We start from the raw sequence: 13,892 nt of genomic DNA on the forward strand, positions 1-13,892 counted from the left end.
GTAAAATAGGAGATATAATATCTCCTCTTTAAAATTTTGGTGATTAAATTACATAACATATGAAAAATATTTAGTATACTGCTTGGGACACAGTAAATGCTTAGTAAAGACTCATTGCTATTTGTTTTTATCAACATCATTATTCTTGATGTTGATATTATCCAACGTGCTTAGACACATGACATATGACCTGCTGAGCTTGCATTGACCGTCTAGAACAGGGGTTGCCAAACTCCTTCTATACTAGGCCAGATAGTAAAAATTTTAGGTTTTGAGAACCATACACTCTTCCTTACAGCTACTCAACTCTACCCATGTAGTGGGAAAGCAGCCTAAACCATACATAAATGAATGGGGGGGGTGGCTGTCTTCCAATACTTTTTCTCTTTTTTTTCAGAAGTGGGCATTGTCTGTTGACCTCTGCTCTAGAAAATAAATAAGGAACTAGCATATTGCCCCATAAAAGGCTAATGCTTATTATTGCTGGATATGCTGTGAGTAAACTTGCTCAGTGTGTCTCCATAGACATGGGATGGTTAGATTAGTGAGGGTGTCTTTAAACAGTTTGGACCAGGGATGTGGAAAGCTTTCTAATTTTGTCCCTAAACTTAGAATCTACCCTGCCCTAAAAATTTTAATTTATAGGATGACACTAATTGACTGGGTGTTCCAGCATCCATCTGGGGACTGGTGGATGAACTTAATATTTTTGTGCTTTGAGCAGGAAATGAAATGATGGCCTAAACCCTGGGAAACGTTTCCCGATGAGTGGTCTGGCATTAAGGGGCAGTACCCAGATTGGGTAATGCAGAAAATGTGTTTCTGTTGTCACCCTTTTAAAAGGGTTTCCTTTCCTCCTTTTTGGTCTGGGAAGCTTGGGAAGATGAATGTTCTGGGATTTTACACCATTTGCCTCCCAATGGATCCGCCCAGCGACCAACCCCTGGAGGAGATGCTTGTCTTCTCTGGAGAACAGCCAAGAGATGGTGTTTCCTGCTTCTCATCCTCTTTAGATTGTATTCCTTTTTGCAGGCTTCCTCCTCTTGAGTTTGTTCTCAAGTTGATGCAGGGTAATTATGGACTTCCAGAGAACACATCCAAGTATAACCCCAAATTAAGTTTTCCCACAGTTGTGGTTTTTAAAGCAAGATTTTTTTGCCCAGCAGTTGCTATGGTGGAAACAAAGAGCCGAAATCCCAGCCTCTGTTCTGAAGACACTTGCAGTCTGTTGGGGAGACAAGAGAATACCCATGAAACAAACGCAGAGCAGGACAAGACAGAGTGTAATTTGTATATATGTGTAGTGTTAAGAGTGACATTAAAAGCATGTAATTCATATTTTTAAATAGGTAGTGCAACTTTTAAATAGTTATTTGACAAACAATAGACTTGCTTAAGAGTCTCCTCTGACAGACAAATAGCCAATAAGACTATGAGAAATGTGTCCAGCCTAATTAATCATCAGAAATACGTAAATTGAACCATAATGAGATACCACTGTATACCAAGCAGAATGGCTAAATAACAATGACAAAACCAAGTGCTGACAAGGATATGGAGCAATTGCCACTTTCATACTCTGGTGGAAATATAAAGTGGTCTAATTGTTTTGAAAAACAGCTTGGTATTTTAGAACATTGGCATCTGTGTGACCTAGCACTTGCATTCTAGGTCTAGGCCTGACAGCTATGTATCTATCTGTCTGTCTATCTATCTACCTCTATCTATCTTTCCACAAAGAGATGTGTTTAAGAATGTTCGTAAGCATTCTTTATAACAGCCAAAAGCTACAAACAACCCCAGTGTCCATCAGTAGCAGCTTGGATAAATAGATGTGGTATATTCATTCAGTGAGAAACTTTGCAACAAGGAAAATGAATGAACTACAGCTGCATGCAACAATTTGGAAAAATCTCAAAAACACAGTGCTGAATGAAAAAAGACAGATATAGAAATATACATATATTTTATATATATATAGCACTATATGTATGATTCCATTTATTTAAAATTCAAAAAATAAGTACAACTAAGCTCTAGTGTTTATGGATGTGTGTATCTCTGCACATGTACTAAAATGGGTTTTAGTATATTAGTAAAATCTGAAGCTGAGCATCTGTTGAAATATCTCTGCCCCAATAAAAGAAAAGGAAAATGGAAAGCAGCAAAACCCCTAGACTGGAAATGATGATGTGAAGTGACTCTGAAGGAGATGGCAGCTGTTGAGAAATTTGAATGTTCTTGCCATCTAGACTGCTGCTCCCCCAACCGACGAAACAGCCCCACTGAAACCCAGGGTTGGGAGTGGACATGAGACCTGATGGACATAAAGGAGAGACTAAAAAGGGCAATGTCTTCAGACTTTGGGGGAAAAAGGAGATGAGAAGGGAAAATTCCAGATCTCCTCTTTGCTCTGTGGATACCACTGGAAGGGCCTGGACACAACCTCCCTGGCTTCAGAGACTCCTTGGCAAGCCCTGTCTTCCTGCACCAACAGTTGGCAGCTGTGAGGAACACCCATTCCACCCCATGCCACTGGCTGGTGACCCATTTTGAAGTTTCCCGGCTCCGAAGAGGTTGAGCATGGACTCTGCTGAGAGGTGCAAGAGAGTCTGTGGGCTGATTTTCCTTCTCAAGATTTTTTTCCTGGCATCTCTGTCCCAATTGCATCAATCCCTGGGGACCTGGGCCACTTGCAGCTCTGGACCCCAGTTGCCACAATAGACCCCTTGCCAATTACGTAGGAACTTCAGGTTTAACCCAAGAGCTGGAAAGCCCATCATAAAAGTAGAGAGATAATGGGTAGGAGAAGGGGTGTGGAAAGACCAAAAGAGACAGCAGTTGCTTTGTGCCCCATCTTCCAAATGAGGAGCTCCTCCTATCTGCTCTGCAGAGTAGGTGCCAGCCCTGGGAATGATGGCTGCGACTGCTCGAGAGCTGAGAATGGAAATATCCAACGGCTGCCATTGGCATCTGGACTGTGCGAGAGACTGATTTACAGAGATGGAGAGAGGCCATCTGGCTGGCCCCAAATTTGATCTACTTTTCCCTCTCATAAATCCAGTGTTCACATAAATCTCTGTATTCTCATCCCACCCATGCTGGGTTCCTTTTTTTTTTTTTTTCTTTCCTTTTTATTCTTCATGAAAATAAGTAAATCACTGACAGTCATCCTATACCCATGCCCCAGTCCATGAAGCTCAGGAGCTGGGTCACCAAGAGAGGCTCCCTCTCACCATGAGTCTCTGCCTTCTTCCACCCGTAGAAAGAAGGCTTTGCAGACATCTTTGTTCTGGTTGCATGTGGACACACGGCAGCCTATGCCTTTATTATCGGGTAGATTTTCTGAGAAGGTAGCCAGAGATGAAGTGGAAAGCACATGAGATCAGAGCTGGTAAAAATCAGTAATGGACCAGTGGCCCTCCCACTTTCCTGCTGGCCTTGGCCTGCCTGGTATCCTTGCTGGGCCCAGCCATTCTGCTGACTGCCCACACGCCTCACCTTTCCTGACCCTCTCCTCTGCCCTTTCACATCTTTTAACTTCCGTGCCCACCATTCCCCTGAGGACCTGACCAGTGACTAATTCATCTGGTAAATTAACTCAAGCAGGTATGCTGGACAGGAATGTATCCTGGGCTCCACACTCAAGCTATTACTTCTTACATGATCTTTGACAAATCATTTCCCTGTCTGGACCTCAGATTTCTCACCTGTAAGATGGGAAAACTGTATTAGACAGCTTCCAACATTTTGGTCAAGAGTAGAATCATTTAATCCAACATTTTTTTGGTGAAACCTCCAAATTTTGAAAAGAATGCAAGGTGGTGCTTGTTGAAGTTGGAGTGGGCCTTGATCGCTGGCTGAGACACCATGGCTCTAGAGGCATTGCCATTGAACTTGGTGGCACCAAGAAGCCCAGCACCAAGAGATTACTGTGGTATAATTAAACTCTAGCTTCTGTCATCCAAGTTGTGTGAATGTGTCCTGATCCCCAGAGGAAACTGAGGGCTGAGCCACCAGAAATGAGCAGGTGGAAACATGATATCTAGTGCCCTTTTTTTTTTTTTTTTTTTTTTTTTTTTTTTATGCGTTACGCGGGCCTCTCACTGTTGTGGCCTCTCCCGTTGCGGAGGACAGGCTCCGGACGCGCAGGCTCAGCGGCCATGGCTCACGGGCCCAGCCGCTCTGCGGCATGTGGGATCTTCCCAGACCGGGGCACGAACCCGTGTCCCCTGCATCGGCAGGCGGACTCTTCAACCACTGCGCCACCAGGGAAGCCCTCTAGTGCCCTTTTAAAGCTACGAGTCCACCATCTCTAATGTATGCTGATGACTGATGGAGGTTTGATGGGCCCCTTAGATATGATTTTTGCACATTCACATTCCTGCAGCGCTGTAAGCCAAGGCAGCCCTGTGGATTTCAGCTAGTGGGGATTGCAGTGGCAAGAGGAAGATCTCTGGTTCGGGAGGCTTCTCAAGAGTAGCAGAATTTACAGGGGAGCCTAGTCTGCCTAAATAACCAGAAAAGGCCAGATGCTTGGCAGAGGGAATGCAAACCAATCGCGTCTAGATTTCCACTACCCTGGACATGATGTGTAAACTTCACACCCGTTCCTTCGTTGTCTCGTGTCTTGTCTTTTGAGGTTACTAAACTCTGTCATTTGAAGCAAGTGGATGTTTGGCTCCATTTGCCTTCTGACCTCATGAGGTGGATGGGGAAGGCTGAAGACATATGTGAGCTCAACTGTGCAGGCTGGTCCTCCTGTAGAAATGACCCTGCCCTTCACAGTTCATCATTCAGCATGGCTGCGCTGGTCATTGCTGGGCTCTATTCAAGGTCCTGTTCAAGGACCCTTGGAGGTGGTCTGGTCTCACCCTCCCCTTCTGGTCTACAAAGTCCACATTCACTGACACCCCTTTTAACCATTGCTCTTCCATTTATCTTCCTGGGTCCCAGGGCAAGTGGCTTGGTCTGGTGCTTCTCTCTCACACCGGGTCTCCCACTCCCACAGGGGCCAAGTTGTGACATTTCTGTGGCCACCAGATGCCCACCCTCCCATCCTACCCTGGGACTTCGTGATACCTTACCAGGTCCCGGTCCTGGGTGGGTCCTAAGCCTTCTGCCCATTAACTGCTGTTCCCACAGCTGTAGTCCCAATTACACCCCAGTACTTCCTTCAGTGCCCTAAAGGAGGACACAGGTGCCTTCTAGAAGCCAAAGTGTTCATGTTTCTCTGCAAATATACACTTTTTCATAATCTAAAATCAAGAAATAGAGCAAGGAAACTTAATTACATTGTCATCCTGATTTCAGATGGGCTGTGAGCATAGGCTAATTTACAAAGATAAAGCATTTGGGGCACTGGTTCCCCCACTGTTTATTTTAACTGTGAGACCATTTCTTTGGGGAATTCTTGGGGGCATGGGTCTTTGTCAGGCCTTCTACCTCCCAGCTCCCTCCCTCCGCCATTCACGCTGATCTCTGAGGGAGCCTAGGGCTCTGAGATGAACAAGGTTTGAAATAACTGGCTGGTGGATGGGATGGGACATGGGTGTCAAGAAGTTGGTTTCTGTTTCTACAAGGTTCAAAATGCTGAAGGAGGCAGGAGTCAGGTCTGGCTATTGTGATTTAGCCTCGTGGTCTTTAAAGGCCGATTAGGATCGTACTTGTTGGGAATCAGCATTGTCTTTATTATGGGCACCAGCTTTCTTCCCAGGAGGGGAACAGACAAACCCCTGCCCTCTAGCTGCTAAAAACCGGTATCCCGTGTTGTTTCCAGGCCCTGAAGGATCCCACCCTGGCGGCCAGGAAGGATTTCCAGAGGGAAGCTGAACTGCTCACCAACCTGCAGCACGAGCACATTGTCAAGTTCTATGGGGTGTGTGGCGATGGGGACCCCCTCATCATGGTCTTTGAATACATGAAGCACGGAGATCTGAACAAGTTCCTCAGGTAAGTGAGGATGGCCATCCCCGCCCCTAACCCCCACTGAACCCCTGGGGTTCTCTCTGGAGCCAGAAGTCCTATCGCTCCTCTGAACACTTCAGTCTGGAGATTAGAAATGAAAACAACCTTTCATTCTTCTACATTACCTCCTGAGCAGTTGGATATAGGCCTTTGCCCCTGATTTCTAGGGGGGGATGTTGAGGATGCTATGAAAAGGAACCTGTACTCTTCTTCCTGATTCTAAGGTAGACTAAGAAGAAGGGCAGGGTGTGAAATGGGTCCAAGGAGGGAGATCAGAGGACCTGCCAGCCTGTAACTTCCGACTTTAAGATTCTAGGGCCAGCCCTTCCCCTGATGCCGTGAATAGCTTTCTGACTTTGCGCCTTATGCTCTCACTAGCAAAGTGAGGCTAGCACCTTCCACACCTCCTGAAAACCTTTTTGTCGGAGACTTTTTGATGATGAATAAGAAGGTACAAGGTTACAAACTCACTGGGAGACAGAGATGGTTGAATTCAAGGGCAGATTTTCCCCCAGATAAATTTAGAACTGGGCTATCCAGTATAGTAACCATATATGGCTATTTAAATTTAAATTTACAATAACTAAATTTAAATAAGATTTTAAAATTCCTCTGTCTCACTAGCCACACTTCAAATACTCAATAGCCACATGTGGCTAGTGGCTACCATATTGGACAGTGCAGTATAGAACATTTCCATTAATAGAAAGTCCTGTTGGCTAGCACTGTTCTAGAAGGATTGGATTTTTTGTAAGAAGGGTTTCCACAAACCTGGAGCAGGATCATCCGGATTTTGAGGGGCTCCTGATGGAACTTTTAAGAGACTGAGACCCCAAGCAGATGTTCTGGATGGAGTTACAGTGGGGTTTGGGGAGATGTGAAATCTACCTTCCCCAAGGAAGATAGCATCTCACTGACAGAGCAGAGTTAGCACTTCTCTGCCTCTCATACCTGTTACCTCCAAGTAGTGCCCAGATGTGGAAGAAGCAGGCATGTGTGAGCGTCTGTGGAATCCAGGGTCCCAGGAAGCACATTGAACACTCGGGCCCTGGACGCTTTTAGGGTGTGGTTCCACTGCAGAGAATGAGATTTCCAGAGCTCAGATGTGGGTTATGGCAAACTCTAGCACACTCCCCAAGCCTTGATGAGCATCTCCTTGAAGTGGGACATTCAACTGAGTGCTGTGGTGTTTTGAGGAGGGAATGGAAAGGGTTGGTAGCAGGTTTCCAAAATTGGCCCTAGAGGAATTGGAAGGTATCTGTAGGCTTTTCTAAACTTCCTGAACTTGGTTTCACAGTGAAATTTACTCCTTTCCTGAAGAATTGAGTCCTTAGCATAAGACAGACTTGGGTTCATATTCTGAATATGTCTTAGTGATGTAACCTGGAGCAAGTTATTAACCCCTAATTCTCTCTCCTGGAAAATAAGACTATTCATAACTGCTTCACACGTTTGTCGTTATGAGTATTCAATGACTATATTTGTATAAGGCCTGGACAAGTTTCCCATGTAGCTAGGTGTTCAGTCAATGGTAGCTACGATTAAAAGTATTACAGTTATTATTTTATCAGAACTGTGATAGTTTCTAATACATGGTAGTTTCTAATACAGGCAGCATCCTTTCTCAGGACTCAGGATCTTCCTCTTCCTGTGCTTCCATTTCCCTGAGGTCAGAGGGACGTGGTCCATTTTCCATCAAGCCCTCCCCATAGATTCAGTGGTGCCTTCAGCCCCAAGTGCCACCAGCAAGGCTAAAGAGAGGTCCCGAGTGCCACTCCATACCACTGTCATGCCCGCTCTAAGGGAACAGGAAGAAAAAGAAAAAGAGAGCAGAAGGCCCTTCCTGCTCTTGCATCTCCCAGTTGGTGTGTGTTAGGGGCAGGCTGCAGTGCACTCTCCTGGTAAGTGGGAATGTGGCTTGCCTGCTGACCCCTCTTCCTTGTGAGCTGATGTAGTAGTTCTCCTCTGGAGGCATGAGGTAGGCAGAGCCCACAGGAGATAATAAAATGAACGTGTTATATTTAACGGTACCTTTCAGTGGAAACCGGAGAAGCAGTAAAACAGGCTGAGGTCTCATTGTACACCAGGGCTCCTTGGCCCACAACTTCATAAATAAGGGCCCTGGGTGTAGTTAGAGCTGACTGGGCTCTTTAGAGAAAAGAGTGAACACTAAAAGTGACTGATATGACAGGGCAAGGTGTTAGGATAACAAATCTGGCCCATGATTTGGGATGGAGCAGGTGCTGTGGCTCCCCAGGTCTCTGCCTCAGGGTCACAGGGTCTCTTCATCCCATCTTGCCATTAACAAAAGTTACCCAATCCTAGACAGTGTGGTGGAGAGGTTAGGAGGTAGACTGAAGAGCGTTGCTACCTGAAATGTGGACTGTATCAGCCCTGGAAGCATCAGCCCTGGGAAATGCAAATGAATGAGCTCTGCCTAGCCAATCAGAATCGTAGGGGCCCAGGAATTGTATTTAACAAGCCCTCTGGAAGCTTAAAGTTTAAAACTCTCTTCCAGAGCCACATGTCACCCATGTGGCCACTGTGGGACCTCTGTGACTTCGATCAAGTGATCTGATCATTTCGTGCCTCAGTTTCCTTATCTTCAAAATCGGGGTGGGAAGATTGAGTGAATTAATATATAATATTTAAGACACTTAGAGCAGTGTGTGGAACATAGTAAGGGCTGTGTAAGAGTTAATTGTTTTATTAATTGTTCTGTAGTAGACATCAAGAACCTGGGAAGCCCCTGGATAACCATAACACATTCAAGAGTAGGTTCATTCCCTGATTCGTTAAAGCAGGTCTGCTGTCATCTTCGTTGGGAATCTGGTTGTAGAGTTTGACCACATCCATACTCACAGAATATAATTTTGGGTAGATAGAAATAGTCCATAAGTAGACTGAGAAGAGATCTTATTCATTTCTGTGGTGCATTCCAGAGAACAGGAACGCAAGAAGACATTTCCCCTTGATCTCCTTAATTCTCTCTGCCCCCTCTCTTCTCTGCCTAACCCCACAGGGCCCATGGGCCAGATGCAATGATCCTTGTGGACGGGCAGCCACGCCAGGCAAAAGGAGAGCTGGGGCTCTCTCAAATGCTCCACATTGCCAGTCAGATTGCCTCTGGCATGGTGTACCTGGCCTCCCAGCATTTCGTGCACCGGGACCTGGCCACCAGGAACTGCCTGGTTGGAGCTAACCTTCTGGTGAAGATCGGAGACTTTGGCATGTCCAGAGATGTCTACAGCACTGATTACTACAGGGTAAGGTGGCTTCTCCAGATGCAGCAATCCGTGGCAGAGCTAGTGCCTTCTCACATGTCTTTGTCATTGTCCATTAACCCTGTTACTCCAGAGCACACATATACACATCTGTGCCCAGATATACATCTGATGCTTATCCTTTGGCCACTCCTGCATCTCAACATACCTGTTAATTATTCTCTGGATAGCTCACTCCTCCCTTCCACCTGGATAGGGATACTTGACTGTATCCTTACATTGCAATGACATAATGCACTGTGTTCTTACTTCCATCAATACTCATTCTTCATGCAAACAGATACACACACACACACACACACGCACACACACACACGTATATATATCCCCAAATGCTCACGTGGACAAGCTCAACTTGGTGCTACATTTTAACATCTTTCAACTGAGTTCCGTATCCAGCCTCACCCACGACACATTTTATTCTTTAACATTATTTGGTGAGCTTATAGGCTTGTTTTCAAAGGTAGATCTTGATAAGAAGTCAGAACCCAACATAAAGTAGCAAAAATGGTTAACGTATTGCTGAGCAGAATTATCCAAATGGCGTAGGAAAGATGAGGGAAGGAAGCAGGTTCTCATTGCCAACTTTGGAGAGAGGTACAGGTGGGCCTTAGGAAAAGCTTTCTGATTGTGAGAGGAGATATCACGTTCAATTTTACCTCTATAAAAGTGTCTACTTTATATTAATAGGTGTCTTATTTTGCTCCCCTTGGTATTTGGGAATCATCTTCCCATGGATCAGTGAGTGGTTCTGACAATGTTATTATTGCCAGGGAAAGGACGGGTGGGCAAGAGTGGCATTTATTCCCAAAAGGAGAAATATGGGTGCAACCTGTATACAGAGGTAGGATAACTTCTGCAAGTTGATTGGGAGGCAGATGCCTCAGATATATGGAAGATTTACTTTGGGGTCTTTGAATGGGTAAGGAGTTTGGATGGTATATAAGGAGAGGGTGGGGCAATGTTTTGGAGGTTGAGAGGCACGGCAGCCATTTCCCTCATCTTCTTTGTACAGAATGAATGATCATATTGTGAATCAAAGGACCTACATATATGTCTTTTTGGCCTGAGCACGGTGGGTCAGGAGGCTGTGGGTTTGGGGTTGGCATCTGTAAATCAATTCTGTCTGGATGCTCCTGATGGCTTTGCCTAAACAACATTGCCCAGACGTTATAAGGGATCACTCAAGATACTTTATTTTAGCCATAACCTGGAGAAAAATGGAATATTTGAGAAATTCCTTTTGTGGCTAAAAATGGACGAGTTCATGGTACAGCCAAAAGATGGCAGATGGTAGACCATCATGAGAATATGAAGCAAAGTAGACCAAACGGTAGCGAAGGTAGAAAGTCTGCAGAAAACTGGGCAGTTTCTCTAGCTACCTGCCCAGTCCAACATCCCTAGATATGGAAAAAGGAGCATGATGTAGCAGTAGGCACAGACTGATGGGCAGGGCAGACCTGCCCGGAAATGTCAAAGTGGAGTCTTTCTTTCGCATCTAGACCAATTTTTTTTTCAGTCATTTCCAAGAGAGGCATCGGTGTGGTCACTAAGGGCCCATGGGTCATAGGTTTCTTGAGTCTAGCTGGAACTGGCACCGTTTAATTGCTTCTGCACTCTGCATAATGGGGTTTGCTGGCCTATCTGGCTGAGCTCAGATTTATGTTGGTGTTGATAAAAGCAGGGGATGGATCATTGTTTTTCTGTGTGAGGCAGATGTTTGATTATACCAATCTGGTCTCCACTGGCTTTACCAGGGTGTTGGGAAACAATATCTGACCAGAATGTGTGCAAACTCACCTTTAAGCTTGCTTCAAGGAGCGCGATTGATATTTCTTGATTTTGATTTAAAAGAGAGAAGAAGAAAAAGACTACATCTCCAAATGATCCTGCTGTGCCCTGACTTGAACAGTTGTGAACTGTTGCCCTTTATACCTGGGAGTGCTACAAGGAGTAGATCCATCTTGTTTCTGTGGGCTCCAGGGCAGATTGGAATTCAAGGATGGGAGAGTGAGGTGGGAACATGTTCACATACCAGCTATCCACAGTTCCCTTTACATGAGTTCTAAGCCAGGTATAAGCAGAGGCCAGCTGGCCTGAAAATGTGTGTCTTTGGTCCCAAGGAAGTATAAAATATAAAAAGGATAGCTGGGGCTTCCCTGGCAGTCCAGTGGTTAAGACTCTGCCTTCCAATGCAGGAAGCGTGGGTTCGATCCCTGGTCGGGGAACTAAGATCCCACATGCCATGGGGTGCAGCCAAAAACTTAAAAACAAAAACAAAAACGGATAGCTATTGCAGTAAAAACACAATGCACCATCAGAGAACCGCATATCCACTCATGGTGGGTAGATATTATACTCTGCATATTCAAAGAGCAGCTTGTGTCATATCTTCATGTTCAGTACAGGTGCCCACAAGGTCGTCATGTGTACACAGCCCCAACCCCTCCCTCACCTTCTGTAAAACAAAAGGCAGAAGTAGACTTGCCTGAGGTCATATCAGCAATAAACTGTGAAGTCTTATTATCCGTATTGGAAGACATCAAGGTGACAAGGGAGTTCTGTATTTGGGCCCAATGTTACCTATGTTCACATCCTAACACTGCCATTAACAGCCATGGGACCTCAATGTGCTTTCCTGAAACCTCTATTTAACTTCCCCGTTTTTCAAATGAGGACAAACATGGTCTCTCAATCAGGTTATTTCTGATGTTAAGCAAGTTGATCTGTGTAAAGAGCCTGGAATACACTACTTACTGGATAAACTGTTGTTTATTTTCCTTAGTCCCCTTCACACCCAAGGCAGGAGAACCTCAGGGATAATCTTATTTCCACATGTAGTTCTCGGGTCAGAGAGAAGGACCTCCTGACCACTGGAAAATAAACTGGGATCGTGTAGCTGCCCCGAAGGAGCAGAGCCTTTATGTTGACCACCTCTGAAAAATTTCCTTCCCAAGGTTTCAACTTAAATAGAAATACTGGGTCATCAGTACTTGCCTGTTCTTCTGGTCTGTGTTTATATGGTCTTGCTCATGAATCTTAGAGCTAAGTCCATGTTCAGGTGATTTATGAAAGATTTTTTTTTTGTTTGGTACACCAGCTGAGACTCTGGGGGAATACAGTGATTTATTAGACAGCAAGGACGCTGAAGGATTCTCTCTGCAAGCTGACACCCGGGACAGGTTTGCACCTCTCGGCTACCATACGTTACCGAAATCTGTTGGGCCTAGGAGTTTGCTGATTTCTGGTACCTAGCATAGCTAAATGCAGATAATTCAGGCGTGTGTGTGTGTGTGTGTGTGTGTGTGTGTGTGTGTGTGCGCGCGCGTGCGCACGCGCTCGTCTGCCCAGTGTAGATTCCAGGGTGTGTATAGGAGGGCAGAGGGAGAGGTGGAGATAAACTCCTCCTTCTATTCTTTCCTTTTTAATTTTTTAAAACAAAGAGCTGCCATCTGGCTCATGCACAGGTGGTATGAAAATGATGTACAAAGGTGAACTGCTTAATTTCCTGTTACATATTTACAGAGAGAAAACAAACATCTCTGCACCAGAGTGAGTGCCAGAGCGATTTGTTCTCGCTTCTTAAGACTATGCCCCATGACAGATCCCTTTTCCTTGTATGGGTCACTGACTCATACACTTCTGAGACTGCCTTTAACCTGGCTTTGACAAGGGTGGGGTTTTGGTCCCATTATACCTTTCTCAGAGTATCAGACAACACTAAGCGTTTAGGGCTCAAATCTGGAATTAAAGAACGTCCTGAAGAAGACGAGGTTGGAATTCCAGAATAGAAATGTTTTCAGATGTTTTGATTTGGAGGGGAGGTGGTATGCTGATACAGGAAGAATGGGGGTGTAAGAGATCGGTGCTCTGATCCTACTGATGCGGAGGGCTGGGGGTGCACCTTCCTGTTCACTCTGCCGTCCTCCGTGCCCGGCACAGGACCTAGAACTTGGCAGACACCCAATAAACATATGAAGAAATGCATGAAAGAATGAATGAAGTCAGAATGGGAATTCAGAGTTAGGCAGGAAGTGGATTAGGCCAGACCAAGAGGAGCCTGAATAGGCATCACTTTTGTGGAAGGGCTTCCATGCCCTGCAGGGCCAAGCATCAGGATCCCTTCAATAGGCTCCCCAGTTAAGATCTAGGGCAGATCTTATGTGTTCCAGCTACACCCAATAGTGACAGAGGTGACAACCAGAATGGTAGCAGCAGAGAATCAGTGGATGAATAACTCTGCTCTTGAATCCCGCCTGATTCTCCTGTGTCCTGGGGCTCCCTGCTTGATCATGTAAGCCCTCACACCAAAACCAGCTGAAGGAGGCATGCTCGTTTTACACATGCTGACTGTGGAGCTTTGCACTTTCTCACCAGCCTCTTAGTGCTCTACTGGGAAAGGAAGAGGGTCTTCTGAAATCTTCCAGGTCAGCTATTATTGGCCTCCGTTTTATAGTTAAGCCTTGGAGAGGGTTGGTGATGTGTTCAAGACCTTGAGATTCTCCAGCAGCAAGTCAGTGTTAGATCCTTTATACAGCCTTAGGATGAGTGATCCACTTTGTACATTTGCTAAACTTGTCCATGCTGGTTTATTTCCCCTTGTGCCAAATACCCTAGCCATTGAGAAGGTCCATGTGCTGG

The 13,892-nt window shown here is 45.4% G+C and overlaps 1 protein-coding gene across 1 annotated transcript in view; it reads left to right on the plus strand.

Annotated features, from left to right (window-relative positions):
• NTRK3 (neurotrophic receptor tyrosine kinase 3) overlaps positions 1–13,892 on the plus strand; it is a 377,501-nt gene that overhangs the window by 326,011 nt on the left and 37,598 nt on the right. The window contains exons 14-15 of the mRNA XM_032623818.1: positions 5,780–5,952; positions 8,990–9,233. Coding sequence (XP_032479709.1) covers positions 5,780–5,952; positions 8,990–9,233 — 417 coding nt within the window. The remainder of the gene's footprint in view (positions 1–5,779; positions 5,953–8,989; positions 9,234–13,892) is intronic.

Source organism: Phocoena sinus, chromosome 2 (genome assembly GCF_008692025.1).
Source record: "Phocoena sinus isolate mPhoSin1 chromosome 2, mPhoSin1.pri, whole genome shotgun sequence".
NCBI classification, from domain to species: Eukaryota; Metazoa; Chordata; class Mammalia; order Artiodactyla; family Phocoenidae; genus Phocoena; species Phocoena sinus.